At 40.0% G+C, this 20,375-nt stretch overlaps 1 protein-coding gene across 1 annotated transcript in view; it reads right to left on the minus strand.

The window, feature by feature from the left end:
* Positions 1-18,302, minus strand: part of ADAMTSL3 (ADAMTS like 3) — a 598,021-nt gene extending 579,719 nt beyond the window's left edge. The window contains exons 1-2 of the mRNA XM_007945172.1: positions 18,234-18,302; positions 17,335-17,454 (exon numbers count right to left, since the gene is read on the minus strand). Of these exons, the coding sequence (XP_007943363.1) occupies positions 17,335-17,454; positions 18,234-18,302 (189 nt within the window). The remainder of the gene's footprint in view (positions 1-17,334; positions 17,455-18,233) is intronic.
* Between the last annotated feature and the right edge of the window lie 2,073 nt (positions 18,303-20,375).

A 20,375-nucleotide genomic window follows, 5' to 3' on the forward strand; every position in this document is an offset into this window, starting at 1 on the left:
ATTATCTTCTGTATCTGTGTTAATTGGTTCCCCTTTTCTTTGTTGAAGAGGGTCTGTGCAGTCTTTCTGCCTATTCTGCCATCTTACCATCCCAACCAGACCTGGAGGTTCCCATTCTTGTGAATTGCAAAACATTTCATAGTATCTATGATTTCTCCATTGTTTTTAAAGAGGTTGCTGTATCTAGAATTGGATCATAGACAAGTAGGAGTTGAACTGGGATCTCTCAGAGACCTTCAGGGAAAGACACTGTATTGACACCAACCTTTTAAGGAATATCTGTATAACCATAGAGTTTTCCTCTGTGCACATGGAACAGGATGATTAGATGCAATACTCAGGTGGGTAGTAAATGCTCATGAATGACAAGGCATGCCAGGTGCTTAGTGATATTACTGATCGCATGAGCTCTGGTTGTTTAAAACTAGATTTCCTGGTCAACTTATTGCACTGGGTAAATCTGCTGCAAAAGACCTCTTCAAAGTGCTGAACAGCAAAGATATCTCTTTGAAGACTGAGGTGCACCCATCCCAAGCCCTAGTTGTTCCAATCACCTCATATACTTGTGAAAGCTGGACAATGAATAAGGAAGATCAAAGAAGAGTTGATGCTTTTGAGTTGTAGAGTTGGCAAAGAATACTGAAAATACCATGGACAGCCAGAAAAACTAACAGATCTGTGCTGGAAGAAGTGTAGCTGTAATGCTCCTTGGAGTCAAGAAAGGCCAGACTTTGTCTCACCTACTTTGGTCATGTTGTCAGAAGGGGCCATTCCCTGGAAAATCATGCTTGGTGAAGCTGAAGGTCAGTGAAAAAAGGAAAGGCCCTCAACAAGATGGCTTAACACAGTGGCTGCCACAATGGGCTCAGGTATAGCAAGCATTGTGAGATTGGCACAGGACCAGACACTGTTTTTTTCTCTTGTATATAGGGTTGGTATGAGTTAGAGCCAACTCGACAGCATGTAACAACAACATGGCAAGATTCAAGGCCTAATAAGAGATGTAGAGACTAACCATGACAAATTACACATGGCATACAAAATCGAGCTTCAAGGGAACTTTCTATAGTTTTGCCAAAATGTTTCAATCGCAAGTAGGGTCAACTTTGTTAACTTAAAATGTGCATATGCTGCTTCTAAATAATGCATAATATTTAAAAATATGAAATTCCTAAAAATCCAAACTCACTGCTATCAAGCCGAATCCGACTCATAGCAACCCCTCCTTGGGTTTCCAAGGTAGTATCTCTACTGAAGTAAATTGAGGGAAAAAAAAAAGATTTCTTACACTCATCATCTGAACCTAGGAAAAAAACAATACGTGTCATGTGTTTCTGTTTTAGCTTTCTTATTGTAATAGTCTACCTAAATTTTGGAAAGTTTATTAATGTCTTTTTTTTTTTTACCTTTAAAACTGTGATTGGCATATTTTAAGACTTAAAACTGAAAAAAAAAAAAAGCTTTAAAACATTTCATTAGAGGTTTGCACAAGTTCATGGCATTATAAATCCATGTCTTAAAATGGGTTGAATTGGGGACATTTAGATTATAAGGGCCTTACCATGCTGGCGGTTCAAACCCACCAGCCACTCCTCGGAAGGAAGGTTGGGCAATCCTACTTCCGTCGTGATACTGCCTTGGAAACCCAAGGAGGGGTCGCTATGAGTCGGGGACTCAACGGCAAACAACAACAACAACAACAACAACAACCATGTAATGTGACAGGAAGAAAAGCTGCTTCAAGTTAGAACACAAAATAGACTACACTTGTAAAATATGTTAATAGTAACACAGTTTCACTGCAAAAATCAGGGCATACTTTCTGTCGTTAACATATTTTAGTGCTTAAATAGCTATTATGATTGTAATACTCACTGACATAATTTAACCTTTGTAAATGCTGAAAATTCAAAATATTTTTGACACCAACCTCTAAATAAATATTTCTCAAACATGTTATGGTGTCAGAATGCATGAAACATCATGGGATGATTTAGAAAGCCCCATGGAATACAAATAAATTAAACTTCAAAGCACTGCACATATCATTTTGGATTAAGTTGAATACTATTTTACATCATATTTTAGTGTGGAACAGAAGTCAGAGGCTAAACATTCAAGAAATATTTATAGATGTAAAATTTAATTGTGAAAAGTTTTCCTAATTATTACTTTTTTGAAAATTATTTTTTCCTATAAGTTTGATATTATAAAACATTGCATTAGTTATCTAATTAGTAATTAGGTATGCAATGTAAGATAGTAAAAAGTGAATATGGTCTCCCTTAGGAAAGACCTAAATTTGAAACTGGCTTCACTATTTTTATTATGTGTCCTTATTGAGATCATTAAGTCTTTCAAGCTGAAACTTGTCATTGGTAATATGAAGATAACATTACCTACCTTACAGGACTATTGGATTATTGTTGTTTTTTGTTTTAAGTGTTATTATTTTACTATTTAATGAGGAAGATTAAAAATACCCATAATGGTAGACAGTATAGTATAATGAGCCACCAAGTACTCATCACTCAGCCCCAGCAATCAGCAACCAAAAGCCAATCTTGCCCCGTCAAAATAGCAACTGACTACTCACCCTTCCGCCATTGTTTTGAAGCAAATGCAAAACATCATATCATTTCATCACTAAATATTTTCATGTGCATCTAAAAAAATACTCTTTTTAAAAGTATTGCAATATGTTATCACACCTTAAAATTAACAATTGACAATAAAATATTAACTTTTAATTTTCTGCTGTCATAAAATGGTATTGTAGTAGTTGGGGTGTTTTGGTTTGTTTTTTAGTTTAGTTTAGTTTTAAAAATCAAGATCCAAGTAAAGCCCACACATTATGATTAGTTGATACATCTTTTAAGTCCCACAGAGTCTTAGCCCACCAGGAACCTCTTCAATAGCCATGCTTGCCCTTTTGTGATATAGGCCAGAATGGGCCAACCAAAGGAAAAATTTCCAAAATCTAAGGAAGTCAATCAGAACATAATGCATAAAATCCCTCCTGATAGGGAATAAATTACATTTTTGCTTCTATACCTAGCTCTTCTAATAGCAACTCTAAGAAAGTGAGGAAAAAAAAAAAAAAACTCATTGCCATTGAGTTGGATTCAACTCATAGAGACCCCTCCTTGGGTTTCTGAGGCAGTATCACTATGGAAGTAGATGGCCCAATCTTCCTTCTGAGGAGTAGCTGGTGGGTTTGAACCATCAGCCTTCTGGTTAGCAGTCAAATGCCTTAGGCACTCAGCAAAATCTTTTTTTGAGTGGCATGGCTTTCTCCTGGATGGCAATCATATAAACTCACCTTTGTAGCTCTGCTGATCTTTGTTTTATGCTTTGATAACAGAAAGAAACAAGATGCTTCCCTGCAGTTCTCCACCTACCATGAAACCCCTCCCTATTTCAACCTCACTAAATCCAGTTTCCTTTCCCAGCCCTGTGTCTTCCAAAGATAGCAGATACCAATAAAACCCACCCCTTTCACCTCAACTGAAGAGGACAGACCACATAGAGTACAAGCCTGGCATTCACTTAAGAGAAATACACATTCAGTAGCAGAAATGTTATTGAATAGAATAGGTAAGGGGATTGTAAAGATAAACTTGAGACAATCAAAGGTGACAATGCACATCTCCCCACTACATTGGACTACTTTTCATAGCTGTGTTACTTTCTTCAGTAGAGCTCAGAAGGCCAGCTGAGACTAGGAAGCCACAAAGTTATACAGATCCAGATGTACAGTTCCACTGGGCTGGTGGCCCGGGAAGACAATGCATATAAGGAAAGTGACAACACTTGATGAGAAAGTCCAGACAGGTAGGAGACCAAGAGATGCTGGAAGATGGCTGACTTCCTGGGAGAAACTGGGGGATAAGAGAACTGGATATCTCTTTGAGGTCAACAAGCAGGCATGAAGTAAGAGTGAGTATAAAAAAATGTGAAAAGAGGTTGAAGATGGAAGAGGAATACAGAAATTTAATATTTCTAAGGCACAGTAGTTTGAAGAATGATAAGGTCCAGGTTGGAATCCGTGGAATTGGTGGCTAAAGTAGAAAGTGGGTAAAGGTCCCTGGAACCAAGGTGATCCAGAAATGTTGGGAATAGGTAGAAACATGGGTCATCCTATGATACCTGATCTCTCCCTGGATTATGGCAGGACTTGGAAAAGAGATAAAATGATGGTCAGGTCATAAGGCTTGGTGGTTTAGATGGATAATGTGATCCTTTAAGGAGGAGAAGCATTGAGAAGGTAAAAGAGAACTGGCCAGGAAGCAGCAGTAGGAACTCAGAAAATACCAAATTCCTGCCTTAGCCACATGGTGCCTGGGGTGTGAGGCATGAGCAGTCACCACTGGAGAGGCCTACAGGGAAGGTAGTAATCAATTCTGATCAAGGCCAGATTTCAGTTGAGGCAAGAGGTGTGAAGTCAGGACATGAGATTTATTGCCCATGAGAGGGCAATAAAATGTATTTGGAGGGGGAAAGTCAATAATGAGTAAAGCAGGAGCAAGGAAGTACAGAAAAACAAGGCATGAAAAGATGGTTGAAGAGAGGGAATGGTGGAGAAGAGAGCCCACTAGCCTTCTTTCATCCAAGGACTAAAGAAGACAGAGTTGAGTAGCTGGAAGTGACCAAGACTCAAAGTGCCTCAAGTCTTTGAGCATCTCTGAGTAAGGATGGACCTGATCTTGAAAGAAGGAACCATCTGAGGACAAGCAGCAGGGGCCTTGTCAGGAAAGAACCTACTCTCAGCATGCTCCACTGCAGTGATGGCCTAGGGGAAGCTGTGTTTGGGACTGTTTTGAACTTCACCACTTTATATCTGACATTTAATTCATCTGGTAAAGATGATAAAAAATCAGACCATTCTCCCCACCAAAGAAAAAAAAAAAAATTAAGACAGCATTAGAAGAGAAAAATGTCTGCATAGTTCAAAAGTTGATATTGAATCTCTGTTATGCTTGAGAAGTAACTGATTTGTGAAAAACCCAATGATAATGAAATTCAGAGTTCATGTGTGCCAAAGTCAATCAGAACAGCATGTACTCTTGCACATGCATTTGCTAATAGAGTACAAGTTATTCCAATTAATGTGTTCTCGTCTTCTTCTAACAGACCATGAGTTTGCTTTCTTGTTAGATCGCTAAATCTTTGGAATATTTAAGCATAACTGCATTTGACCAAGATTACTCACTAACAAAGGAATGAACGATTCAGACTTGAAGGGCTTGCTGCTGAAAAACATTAAACACATCAGCCAGAAACAACACGGAAACGTGCCTATGTTGAAAATATAAGCAGCTCATTTTTGATCAGCAAAGAAGATGACAATACTCTGTAGGCCCAAAAGTTGTATTCATCTTCTTTCACCAGAAGCTTCAGAAGTTGGTATACCCTTTCCAAGTTGAAAACTATTACATAAATAACTTGGAAACGTCAAGTGATATTTCTAAGGCCTGCCAACAATTTAACCACAATGAAGCTTCTGGCCAAGATATTCATGAAAAGTTCAGAAGAAGTTACTTTGAGGAAGATGTACTTGCAGCAAACAGATTTCTTCCCCTTAAGAAGAATGCATAAATCAATAGTTAAACGAAGATAGGGAAAATTAGGCTTGTCATAATAATATAAGAACAACAACAAAAAAGACATTTAAAAGAATTTTAGAAAGAAAACTACACAGAGACTTCATTATTAGTATATTTTTGTTACTACTAGCATTAAAAATTCATTCAAACATTTCTCTCATTCTTTTACTACCCACAGATTAAATGTAAAAATGTCTTAACTGAACTTAAGAGCAAAGAACAGAAACTTGGCTGTGCTACTACTTGGCTGTGTGATGTTGGATAAGACACTATTCCTCTCTGGAGCTCATATTCCTCACCTGTAAAACCAGAATCCCTAAACTTCCTTCCAACTCTAACATGCTACAATTCCAGATGCCTGTCAGGGCCACACATCCAGCCCTCTGCCTCTCTGGCAATGGAAATTGTACAGAAAATAAAAATTGGAGAGGTACTGTTGAAACAAACAAAAAAAAATCATATAAATAGGTGGTCAATGAAATCCAAGGAAGTAAGAAAAGACTCTTAAGTCAACTGTGATTCCATCTATGATGTCATTACCCATTGCTGTCAAGTCAACTCCAACTCATAGAGACCATATAGGTGGTTCTCTTCTAAATGTTTGCAAGCTTACATGGGATTTACCCTAGGTTAATTTTAGGAATATCAGAACCCAACATTTACTGAACACAGAGCCTCGTCTACATATGATTACATTTCGAGTTATTAACTTTTTTTTTTTTTTTTTTTGCCTTTCAGTGCCTTATAGCCTAAAGGTATCCAAGTCCCAATTACACCTACATTTACACACATAAAGACAATTCATGAACCACAGAGAAATAAATTTACATGAGGTACTAATTTCTAAGCTACTTACTGCCTACATTTCAAAGTGGTTATTTACACTGTCATCAGAGCTTAAAGCCAATAGCTTAACTTTCTTTATCCCACTGTGGGTTCCAAGTAGGAGGAAGCATATTACAACAAATCCACTGTCTGGGAAGACCCACCTCCCACATTTCCCTGAGCATAATAAATGTCAATGAATGAATGAATGCACAAGCATTGTACAAAACAAAGAGTTTGCATAACTGAAAAAATAAATAAATGATTTCTAATTGAGAAACACTAAGCCTGTCACAGATTTTTTTTTTTTTTTTTTAATTTAGATTTGGGTGAAGATTTACAAAGCAAATTCACTCTCGATACAGCAGTTCACATATACTTTGTCTCATGTCATTGACCACAGTTTACCACAATGCAACAGCTCCCCTCCAATATCCTCCCCAAGGTACCACTTCCCAGTGTCCATCCCTCCATACTCTCCTGCCCCCTAAGCTGTCTCCCTGTGCATAAGGTGCCCTTCCTTCTCCCATGATTGTTCTCTCAAGGGCGTGCTGTCACAGATTTTTAAATCAGTCCCAATAATGCACTTAAAAGGTCCCAAGTTTAAAGCTTAATAAGTTGATGTAAGGTAAGGATGGAAAGACCTCATCATCCTCTTCTCCTAGAATGAAGACCTAGGCAGAGCGTGATTGAGTAGCAATCTGAGTACTGCCTTTGTCAGCAATGGGAGAGGGAACAAATTACAGAATTCGAGACTCGGCTTCCTAGAACCAACCAACACTCACGTCTCTGCCTATGAGCATGTCCTCTGTGGGATAAAATCCAAAAACCACTATGAAGAATGACAAAAGAATCCACCCCAAAGGCTGGCTGGCTGATAATTTTTCAAACCACAAACTTCTTAGCCAGTCATTGTCCCAAACTAATAAATTTTAACTAACTCGTATGGCTGCTGCAATCGAATGCTGAAATGCTATCATTCTAATGGTATGCTCACCCATTGGGAAGTCAGTGCCATTTTTGTTTCAGTTACTATTTTTAGTGCAAACTTTGAAAAAAAAAAAAACTGTGATTCATATTTTAAAAACTGGGGTGGAATGATGTCCTTATGGATTCTATCTTAACAGCTAATTCTAAATTGCTGGAGGAGCTGAGAGTGAGCCGATAAAGCAACCCATTGATATTATATCAATTTCCCTGGTCTCCTTGGTCCCCAAAGCACTATTAACTATAACAGTACAAAGAGGGTTATTCGAAAAAGGGATAATTTTCTAGGTAATTCTTCTGAGAAAAGCAGCTGGATTTATCCTAAGATGGGGGAGTCTGGGGTTTGGAGTGCAATGGTCTTAGTTTTTTCAAATAACCATCTGGGTGCCCTTGAGTAAGTCATTTGCACTTTTAGAGGCTCTGTTTTCTTGTCTTGTAAAATGAGACATTTGTGCCAAAGTCTGCACCAGCTGTAAAACTGTGTGATTCTCTAAGTAATAGCTTTACTCTGTCTCTGGCAAGACTGCTTCGATAATCAGAATGATCCAATTAACATTCGGCAATGTGGAATATTTGATTTGTAGTTCCAAAACACAGAATATTTCAGAGTGGAAGCAGCTCAGCTTATGAAATTCAGTCACTTTGTTTTTGAAAAATAAGTGAAGAATCTGACACCCAAAGAAGTTAAATAACTTTGTTAAATCGCAAACTAATTAGTGGCAGAACCAAGAGTAAGGTCACCTGATGAGTCTAATTTGCACTAAACCACACGATTACCCGGTGGACTTCAGAACTGCTTTCTTCACTAGAAGCTGCTTCAGCCCCCATATAATCCATAGTGTGCCTTTTATGTCTCATTAAACGCAGCCTACATCACAGCTGTGCTTTACTAGCCTCAGTGTTATTCATTTTCCAGACACTTAATCCACAAGACATTCTAAAACTGATCTGAAGCTCTTCATGAAAATAAACTCAGGATAAAATATGTCAGAAAATCCCACAATGGTTGTTCAAAAGAGCAAATATCTATGCATCATCTACTTGCTTTCCATTTTATCAAATGAGTATTTATAGTTTTATATACTGTTGTTGTTAGGTGCTTTGATAATCAAGGTTGTGTGTCAACTTGGCTGGGCCATGATTCTCAGTAGGTTAGCAGTCATGATATAGTTATCCTCGTGATGAGATCTGATATAATGTAATCATCTCCATGATGGGATCTGTTATGAGCAACCAATCAGGTGATGGAAGTCAAGAGTGTGGCCTGCTTCTAATACAAATGGACATCCAGGAAAATCTCTCTAGCTTTTTACTCAATCATGATCCTATATCCGGCTCATCATCAACTGACCTCTCTTTCTTGAACTTGAATCAGGGGCCTGCCATATTGCCTGCTGATTTTGGGATTGTTGTCTTTGTAGCCTGTGAGGCAATACCTGGCATCATACTGCCATCGAGTCGGATCCGACTCATAGTGACCCCTCTTTGGGTTTTCGAGGTGGTATCACTACAGAAGTAGATTTCCCAATCTTCCTTTCAAGGAGTGGCTGGTGGGTTTGAACCACCAGCCTTTTGGACAGCAGTCAAATGCCTTAGGCACTACACCACCAGAGCTCCCATAGCCCAGCATAGTACCTGCCAATCTTGGACTTGTCAGCCTCCAAAGACAGCAGTCTGCTATACTGACTGCCGATCTTGGCTTCATCAGCCTCTGTAGCTACATAAGTCAGGAGAAGCCTCCAGCTTGACATCTGACCCATGACCTTGGGACTTGTCAGCCTCTACAACTGCCATTTCCTTCACATAATTTTTTTTCTCTCTCTCCATTGGTTGTTGTTATGTGCTGTTGAGTCAGACCCAACTCATAGCAACCCCTCCTTGGGTTTCCAAGGCAGTATCACTACGGAAGTAGGAAGTAGGTTGCCCAACCTTCCTTCTGAGGAGTGGCTGTTGGTCTCCATATATATACATATTTATTTTTGTGGTTGTTGTTATGTGCCCTTGAGTTGGCTCCAACTCATGAAGAACCTATGTGTAACAGAACAAAACACTTCCTGGTCCTGTGCCATCCTCATAATCCTTACTATGCTTGAGCCCATCATTGTAGCCACTGTGTCAATCCATACCATTGAAGGTCTTCTCCTTTATCACGGACCCTTTATTTTACTGAGTATGATATCCTTCTCCAGGGACTGGTCCCTTCTGACAACGTGACAAAAGTACGTGAGATGAACTCTGGCCATTCTTACTTCTAAGGAACATGCTGGCTGCACTTCTTCCAGGACAGATTTGTTTTTTCTTCTGGAATCCATGGTATTTTCAGTGTTCTTTGTCAGCACCATAATTCAAAGGCATCAACTTTTCTTTCATCTTCATTTTTCATTATCCAGATTCCCTATTCATATGAGGCAATGGAAAATACCATGGTTTGGGTTAGGCGCACCTTAGTCTTCAAAATGACACCTCTGCTCCTAACACTTTAAAGAGGTCCTTTGCAGCAGATTTTTCCAGTGTAACATGACATCTAATTTCTTGACTGCTGCTTCCATGGATGTTGATCATGGATCCAAGTAAACTGAAATCCCTGACTTCAATCTTTTATCCATTTATTGTAGTGTTGCTTATTGGTGCAATTGTGAGGATTTTTGTTTTCTTTATGTTGAAGTATAATCCACAATGAAGACTATATATACTCTTTGATCTTCATCAGTAAGTGCTCCAAGTCATCTTCACTTTCAGCAAGTTAGGTTGTGTCACCTACATATTGTAGGCTGTTATGAGTCTTCCTCCAACCCTGATACTACATTGTTCTTCATGTATCCCACCTTCTCAGATTATGTGCTAAGCATACAGATTGAACAAATATGGTGAAAGGATACAACCCTGATGCACATCCTTCCTGATATGAAACCATTCAGTATCCTTTTGTTCTTTTCAAATGATTGCCTCGTAGTCTATGCACAGTTTCCTCATGAGCACAGTTAAGTGTTCTGGAATTCTCATCCTTCACAATGTTATCCATAATTTGTTATGATCTACACAGTCAAATGCCTTTGCATAGTCAATAAAACACAGGTAAACATCTTTCAGGTATTCTTTGCTTTCAGCTAAGATCCATCTTACATCAGCAATGATATCCCTCATTCCATTCCACACCCTCTTCTGAATACATGTGAATATATATATATGCTTCCCTGGCTTTGCCTCTTTAGAGAATTCAGCCTAAGACAGATGCCACTGAGTCACTTACAACTCATAGTGACCCTATGTACAGTAGAATAAAACACTGCCTGGTCCTATTCTATCTTCACAATCATTGCTGTTTAAGCACATTATTGCAGTCATTGTGGCAATTCACCTTGTTGAGGATCTTCCTCTTTTTCACTGCCCCTCTATTCACCAAGCATGATGTCCTTCTCCAGGAATTGATCCCTCTTGATAACATGTCCAAGGCAAACCCTTGCCATCCTTGTTTCTAAAGAGCATTCTAACTGTACTTCTTCCAAGACAGATTTGTTCATTCTTCTGGCTTTCCACAATGTATACAATATTCTTCACCAACACCGTAACTCAAAGTCATCAATTTTTCCTCAGTCTTCCTTATTCATCATCCAGCTTTTGTAGGCATATGAGGCAACTGAAAATATGATCACTTGGGTCAGGCACATCTTGGTCCTTAAGGTGACATCTTTGCTTTTTAACACTTTAAAGAGATCTTTTGCAGTAGATTAGTCTGATGCAATACCTCATTTGATTTCTTGACTGCTGTTTCCATAGGTGTTAATTATGGATCTAAGTAAAGTGAAATCCTTGACAACTTCAATAGTTTCTCTGTTTATCATTTTATAGGTAGAAAAATCCTATTGAATGTATTTCTTAGGCAACAACTACATCAGGCTGTAGCCTAATTTGGAAAAGCATTTTGTCACTCTGGCTTCAAGTTGTTGGGCCAGCATCATAGCCCCTGTGGCATGTATCTGTGGACTCCACACTAAGGTATTCAAAGAACCTGGCAGCACAGACTCTACCTGTGTGGCAACTCACACAGCCCTGCACTCATTGCTAGCTATGCAATGCCCATATCTGTGGAGGTGTTACAAAAACTGTCCCCACCACTTCCTCAGGTAAGGAACCTTTGGATAGACTGCCCAAAAAACTTTTAGGGACAACCTGGAAGTTTCTGAGCATGAGCAATGCTGCATACCACCCAATGTGCTATAATCTGTTCTAACATGAGAACATGTATTCCAAAAAGTACAACTGACTGCTAGACATTAAATCTTAAATGATGATGGATCCAACAACTTGGTTGAATCTTCCAGATATAATGATGTGTGAAAGAAAACAGACATAAATGAGTACATACTGTCTTATTCCATTCATACACAATTAAAAAATAAAAATTAAGAAGCAAAGCTCATCTATAGTGACAGAACTCAAAATAGTGGTTATTCCTGCGGGGGGTGGGATACTTATGGGAAGGGAGCACAGGAACCTCCAGGGGGCTGGAATTGTTCTATTTCTTGATCTGGTTATTGGTGGTGGTTGTTGTTGTTAGGTGCCGCCGAGTTGGCCCCGACTCAAAGCGACCCCTCCTTGGGTTTCTGAGGTAGTATCACTACAGAAGTAGGATTGCCCAACCTTCCTTCCGAGGAGTGGCTGGTGGGTTAGGCACTATGCTACCAGAGCTCCTGGTTGGTGGTTACACAGGTGTAAATACATTTTAAAAATATATCAAGCTCTACACTTCATATATATATGCACTTCACTGTATGTTATACCTCAATAAAAATTAATTTAAAATATTCTGTGGGGTCCCCTGATGTAAAAAAAGGGTATACTGCTTCCTTTAGCATAAGCATATCTGAGATTCTCTGAATTGAGTCTTTGGAAGAAATATTATTAGTAATAACCAACCAATTAGTTGCCTTCAAGTCAATTCCAACTCATTTGATCCCATGTGCACCAGAATAGAAGTGTGCTCCATAGGGTTTTCAATGGCTGATTTCCCGAAAATGTATCACCAGATCTTTCTTCTGAGGTAGCTCTAGGTGGACTCAAACCTCCAACCTTTTGCTTAGCAGCAGGGCATGTTAACCTTTATACCATCCAGGGGCTCCAATTATTAGTATTAAAAAAAAAAAAAAAACTCACTGCCGTCGAGTTGGATCCGACTCATAGTGATCTCTCCTTGGGTTTCCAAGGCAGTATCACTACAGAAGTAGATTGCCCAACCTTCCTTCTGAGGAGTGGCTGGTGGGTTTGAACCACCAGTTTTCTGAGTAGCAGCTAAATGCCATAGGCACTATGCCACTAGAGCTCCCAGCAATAGCTAAATTGAGTGCTTATATGCACCAGACCCTGTTTAGGGAAACATACATGAATCATCTCCTTTGATTTTTAAAACACCCCCATGCAGTAGTGACAATCCGTATCTCCATTTCACAAATAAGGAAACTGAGGCATAGAGAAGTGAAGTCATTTGTCCAAAGACACACAGCAAATAATGTGGCAGAGTTGGTATTTGAACCTAAAATAGTCTGATTCCAGAGCCTTTGTTCTAAATCAACATTAGCATTTTATCCTGTGCTACAGGACAAGGGGATTTTTCATGTTGGCTAATATTTGAATGATTCCATCTTGTCCTCAGTGCCTGAGAAGCTTCTTGACGTTACAATGCAGTCTGAACTTTCAGCATCAAGAGGAAAGAGAATCAGGGCTTGAGATGATGGGTTACAAGTTGATTAAATTCCAGATGTTCATTGAGGAAGTACACCTAGTTTGGTACAAGGGCTTATTTTCTTTGCCCTTAGTAGAGCAGGGTAGGAGCTATTATTGGCATGTTATAGTTTGACCTTATTCCTTTCCCTTACAAGAAGTGCACAGTGGGGGCAACAGAGCACGTTTTCATATGCTTTTCACTGGGGCTTTCAGAACACTATGTCCTAGGACAAAATTTCCACAACATATCACACACTATTAAGATATGCTTTAGACCATTTGAAGTGACTAAAGGGGCTTGTTTCCCTCTTTGTCTGGCTTTTATATTGTTATTATATTAAATACAATGCATCTATAGGGCATGGAGAAGGCAATAGTCACTTGTTAATTACAAAATACAGAGCTTATTATTTTCCAGACACCCTCTTTTATTCTTTACTGCCTTCTCTATTAGTTTCCAGAAGCTCTTATATGAAACTTGTTGGATCATGATTCCTGGATTAAAATGAGCCATAAATTACATATCTTCTAAAAACCCATCAGGAAGAAAGTCCTAATGCAACATAATGATGTTTTAGGCCCTATTAGTAAAAAAAAAAAAAAAAAAAAAAACCCTAGTTGCCATAGTCAGTTTCAACTCATGGCAACCCATGTGTGTCAGAGTACAACTGTACTTGAGCATTTTCAGTGCCTGATTTTTTGGAAACAGATCACCAGGACTTCCTTCCAAGGTGCCTCTGGGTAACCTTGAACCATCAATGTTTGTGGTTAGCAGCCAAATGCAGAAACTATTTGTACCACCTAGGGATTCCATTAGTCACCAGGCCCAAACACCTTTCTAAAGCATTAACTGAGCTCCATAATGTGATGGCAAAATTACCCCCTACTTCCTCCCCTGCTTCCCACAATAACTATTTATGCACTCACTTTTCAAGCAACTTGAAAAACTAATTGGATGTTGAGATTTTCAATAAAAAATCCACCTGATCCCATCTGTTCTGGTTACCTAGTGCCACTCTGACAGGAATATACCACAAATGGGATGACCTTAACAAACAGGAGTTTGTTCTTAAAATTTGGAGGCTTTAAGTCCAAGTTCAAAGTGCCAGGCTCTAGGGGCTGGGTGAAAGCCCTTCAGCCTTGGGCTTCAGCTCTGCCTCCAGCTCCTGGACCACTGGAGCTAGAGGCTTTTCCTTACTCAGACAGCTACTGGCTGCTGAGCCCAAGCCCAAAGTTGACAAATAAAAAGGCATGGTCCTGATATTACCAAATCACATGGCAGGCCATTAATTCAAGTCCATTGTAAGTCCCAGGATTGGCAGAGTATGGCAGGCTTCTAAACAACAACACGGCTACATGCAGGGTTCAAAGTGCCATAAGCTAGAGACCATTGCCAAAGCTGCTTCTTATATATGAAAAGCAGACCACATACGCAAATATGTGTATGGTGATAGGTCCCACCATGGAATTGATTGCCATTCTCATCATGGGGAATAACTACCACCAGCTGCCCAGCCACTCATCCAGGCCCAGCCAAGTTGACACACTAACATAACCACCACACAATCCTTATCCCTGATGACATCTATAGCCTCCTCCCTACCACTGGATCTGCTGGTTCACAGCTCCTACTCCTTATCTCAGCCCCAGCTCCAGAGCTAAACCTACTAAGGGCATGTCAGTAGTCTCAAGGATCAAAATTAAGGTTGCCTGCCTCTGACCTGGGAGACTGAGTACTGGGCAGCTGACTTCTTATCCCTCCCTCGTGCTCCATTCTCCACTCTTCCTTTAGCCTGGTTATGCTGCTCAAAATGTTAATCCTCCTCACACTCTAATCTCTGGTGTTATGCCTAGCTCCAGCTCAGTCCAAGGCTGGGCTCCATTCCTGTAACCATATTGAGATCTACTCCATGTTGGCAGACAGAATTTCCAGAACTTCTCTTTCTGAATAATATCTTTTACCCTATAAATAAAACCAAACTCACTGTCATTAAGTCTACTATGACTCATAGTGACCCCCATTGGGTTTCTAAGGCTGTAAATCTTTACAGAAGTAGATTGTCTCATCTTCCTCCTGCAGAGCAGCTGGTGGGTATGAACTGTTGACCTTAACCACTATACCACCAGAGCTCCTTCTCTACAAAAACCAAAACCAAACTCTCTGCTATCAAGTCAACTCTGACTCATAGCGACTCCCGTTGGGTTTCCAAGGTGGTAAATCTTTACGTAAGTAGGTTGCCCAGTCTTCCTTCCATGGAGTGGCTGGTGGATTTGAACCACCAACCTTCTGGTTAGCAGTCAAATGCCTTAGACACTATGCCACCAGAGCTCCTTTACCTATAAATAAGCCCTGCCTAAATCAAACTGCAACTTGTGGGCCTTAGATTGTACAAGTGCAGACAATATAGCTGAGCTTCCTCCATCCCATCATGTGCCTTGGGAAAATAATTTTGTCCAGTTCTTCATCCTTCTTGTAGTTGCCAAGTTCTGCCAGAATCTACTGTAGAGATCCCACATCTTAAAACCCACCACAGGTGGTTTCACTGTCCCATGAATATAATAAGCTCTATCACATAGGAAACTCTGCATTTAGAAAACATGGTATTCTGTTTCAACAATTTGTGAATGACTTCAAAAGCCAGTGAGATATATACCACTTCACACCCACTAGGATGACTAGTATCAAAAGCACAGAAAATATTATGTGTTGACAATGACAGAGAGAAACTAGAACAGTCATCCATTGCTGGTGAAATTGTAAAATGGTGCAGCCACTGTGGAAAACAGTTTGATAGTTTCTCAAAAAGTTAAACAGATGACCTAGCAATTCCACTCCTGAGTATATACCCAAATGAATTGAAAGCAGGGACTCATACAGATACTTGTACATCAATGTTCACTGCAGCATTATATACAATAGCCAAAAGGTGGAAACAACTTTAGTAACCATTAACAGATGAATGGACAAACAAATTGTGGTATATATGTATATCTGCACCACCAGAACTCCTTATGTATATATACCAATGAAATCCACTGCCATTGAGTCGATTGTGACTTATGGTGACCCTATGGGACACGATAAAATTGTCCCATAGGGTTTCCAAGCCTGTAAATCTTTATGGAAGCAGACTGCCTAGTCTTTCTCCTGCAGATTTGCTGGTGGGTTAGAACTGCTGACATTCTGGTTAGTAACCAAATGCTTTATCCACTATACCACCAGAGCTCCTTATTCAGTCATAAAGATAAATGAAGTTCTGATATATTTTATAACATGGATCAACTATGAAACCTTTATGATGAGTGAAATAAGCCAGACACAAAGGACAAATATTCTATGACCCCACTTAATATAAAATATTTAGAATAGGGAAATGCACAGAGACAGAAGCTAAATTAGTGGTTACCAGGGGCTGGGGCAGGGAGGCAATGGGAAGTTAGTGCTTGGGGTGATGAAAACCTTGTGGAAATAAATAATGGTACTGGTTGCACAATGCTGTGCCACTGAATTATACACTTAAAAATGGTTACAATGTCAAATTGTGTGTTGTATATATTTTACCACATTTTTTAAAAAAAGAAAACAAGCACATGTGTGATCTTCAAATACTGTGAAGGCATCAATATGAACTGAGAGTGGAAAGGAACCAGTACCAAATGTCCAGTTTCCACATCTCCCCCACACATAGCCTTACTCTCTAGTTAGCCCTCGTGAAGTGATTTAAACACACACACACACACACACATGCACTTTGTTCCTTTCTGAAAAATGGACTTCGGGGGACAAAATGACACTGGTGTTGGCAATAGAAGTAAAGTAAAATCTACAAAGACAAAGAAAGTAATGCTTAACCAGAAAACAGAACTTTGGGATAATTTCAGAACTGAATGATAAATTTGACGATGGTGAAAAATGAATGAACCCATCATATCATCACGTATTTCTGGTAGATACAAGAAAAAGTGACTCTCAAGCACATGCTCCAACCAGATCAGGAACCAAACATTCAGTAGGAAGTTATATGCAAGCGTGATCAATCCAAAAGTCTTAGGAAACTTCAAGAGTATCCACAGACTACAGTACTCAATTGTGCCAAGGAGGAAAGATAATAATTTTGAAGGTATGTCTGGAAAATGTTTCCTGCTCACTGGCCAATGGCCAAGCCAAAGGTAGGTTCTTTTACAATGTTCTTACCTGGTCATCATAGCGATAAGTGAGGAACTGCTCTCCTGTTGTATCTTCGAGAAAACTTCCCTGAGGAGAGAGTGCAAACTCAGGAAGGAAATAGGCTCCAGGAGACTTCTCTGCTGTGGTCTGAAAGGCAAAACCAGTTGGTCACAAATAAGCAGACTCTGAAAAGGGTGATTCAAGGGAGTTTGCCCACTAAAGGTGAAGAAAAATAAAGGGAAGTGTTGTCTCTTGGCAAAGGCCAAGGTGTGGAGACTAGGTATCTGTGTTGGGGGACAATTAAGCCAGGATATCACATTGGTTCACTTTCAAATTGACACGTATGGTATTCCCTGACACTTGTCTTTTTGCAATCCACACCTTTACCTTCCAACAATTTAGCCATGATGTAGTTGACCTGGAGTTTTTGGATGCTACAAATGGTTAATGTGCTTGGCTGCTAACCACAAAGGTTGAAAGTGTGAGTCCACATAAAGTCACCTTAGAAGAAAGGCCTGACAATCTACTTGTGAAAAATCAGCCATTGAAAACCCTTTTCTGACACATACAGAGTCACCATGAGTTGGAATCTACTCAACAGTAACTAGTGGTGGGTAGTTTTTGATGATGTTTCAATCCCATTTTTTTCTAGGTTTATTTTTGTTTTTGGTGAGGGGTGGAAACAAACTTTTCTTTGGATATTACAACAGAAATGCAAGTTCATTTTAGAGATTTTAGAAAACACAGATGAGCATTAAAAAATCAAAATCACTCATAATCCCTTCAACCTGTAATAACCACTTGTTGTTTTGATATATATCCTTTGGGATATTTTTTCATGATACTTTATATGTTTATATAAAAATTCAAGGGTAAAGAAACAGATTTTACAGAAAGACTCCATTTTGTTAAGGGAAAGCTCATACCCTAGCATCTGATTCAGTAGACATAAACCCCAATTGTTGCTGATTGAAAGGAGTCAGGAAGAAGGACATCATCTGCTGGAGAATATGATGGTTTAGAGATGATGATTCCCATCCTGGAGGGATCCATCCTAGGGAAAATTCAAGTATGTAGAATATTTACCCAGAGTACTGCCTTGATTGGTTCAAGATGAAAAGAAATGAAGGCGACCCAATCCCCCAGTGCTTAACCCCCTCTGATCATAAAACATGGATCAATGACTATGGCCCCATCTGGGTACCTCACTCCCCCTACATGGGCATGACTAAGAAATGGAGTAAGAGGCCAGGGATGTTATTCTAGAGAAATCACTCCCTTAAAACAGGGTGCTCAACTGCTATAAGGGACCTGCTTCTTTGGCAACCCTGCTTGCTCTGGTGAAGTTCAGGGTTACTCATCCCTGTCCTTGAGTGAAAGCAGATCTCTCACACTTGCATCATTCTCCTCATTACTAATAAACAATGAAAATTTTACATTCACCTCTTTTTATCAAGATCTTTACTCCTTGAGTGAGTTTTTAATCATTAGGAGTTGATTCCACAGATGACTGTCTAAAGTTTGAAGAGCTGCACTGTGGTATCTTAACACTGGAAAGGATCTTCTAGGTCATCTAATCCAGCCTGTCTTCCTTTCTCAACAATCTTACCACATGCCCTGCAGCCTCTACCTGAATACCTTTAGTGATGGAAAACTCACTCTCTCTTAAGGTAATAGGAGTCTGTCAGAATCTAGCAAGTTCACAGTCTGAAGTAGCCCACTGCTCTCCAATTGAGGTACTCTGACCAACAATACCTTTCCTTAGCTATCTTACTTCTGTACCCCCAAACACTAACATATTAAGTTGAATTCTATTCAACTTAATTCTAGAGTCTGAACAAAGTAGTATGTAGGAAGATACAAACACATAAGTCACAGAATTATGGGATTGGAAGGGGCCTTTGTGATAAGGCACTCTGGTGATATAGTGGGTAAGGCATTTGGCTGCTGACCAGAAGGTTAGCAGTTCAAACCCACCAGCTGCTCCATGGGAGGAAGATGACGCAATCTACTTTCATAATGATTTATAGCCTTGGAAACCCAATGGGGGTCTCTTCTAAGAGTCGGAATCAACTCAATGGCAGTGGTTTTAGAGACAGTGTAATCTCACCCCTCCTCCTGGGGCTGGAACTTCTCCTGCAACATCTTCAATAGTGAGGCACAACAGATATCACAGAAGTCCTTTGAAGAAAAAGATGGGAAGGAAGGAAATTCAAGTTTACTGAGCATCTACTGTAAACCAGGATTTTTGAAAGATGTCTCACTTTATTCTCACAACTCCCTGGTGAGGTAGCTGCCATGGGCCATGCTGTACAGATGAAGAAACTGAGAAACAGGAGGTCAGGTAATTTAGCTAGTGACACACAAACTCACAGCTGCAGAGAGAAAATTAATCTGCCTTCCATTTCATTACCTCCCCAGTGCATAACACTCTTACAAAACCTGGCCCTTCCTTTAGAAGACATGGCTGAGCACACTCATGGCTTCAGAAAACAAGCATTCTCAAGCAGATGGGACTTGACTTCCTAAATATCAGAGAGACTTAGTGGCATGTGTCTGCTCAAAGGACAGGGTGACCAAAGAGGTCAGGGCCCTTAAGTAGTGAGAGCTGAATGGAAGGTAGGAGGAGGGAGCTGGACCAGGAAGTACTCAATCTTCCCAGGGCACAGATCCAGGGCCTACCAGAGAAGCTGCCAAAATGCATCATCCCACCACAGCCACTGTCCACAGCTGCTGAGTCACCAGAGACAGAATAGGTAGGAATCCAGAAGGCATCTCCAGGGACAAAGAATCTAAGATGAGGGTCTACAGCTGTGTTTCCCCCTCCCCCTCCAGGTTAAGCCTGTGACTTTGGCAGAAGGAAGTAAATACGGACAAGATTTCAGTGTTCTAAGCCTCAGTCTACTCTCTGTAAAGGATGTTGTTGTTGTTGTTGTTTGCCGTCGAGTCGGCCCCGACTCATAGCGACCCCTCCTTGGGATTCCAAGGCAGTATCACTACAGAAGTAGGATTGCCCAACCTTCCTTCCGAGGAGTGGCAGGATAGAAAATACTTATCAAGGCTTCAAG

This window comes from Orycteropus afer, unplaced genomic scaffold (genome assembly GCF_000298275.1).
Source record: "Orycteropus afer afer isolate SDZICR_OR568_19922 unplaced genomic scaffold, OryAfe1.0 scaffold00132, whole genome shotgun sequence".
NCBI classification, from domain to species: Eukaryota; Metazoa; Chordata; class Mammalia; order Tubulidentata; family Orycteropodidae; genus Orycteropus; species Orycteropus afer.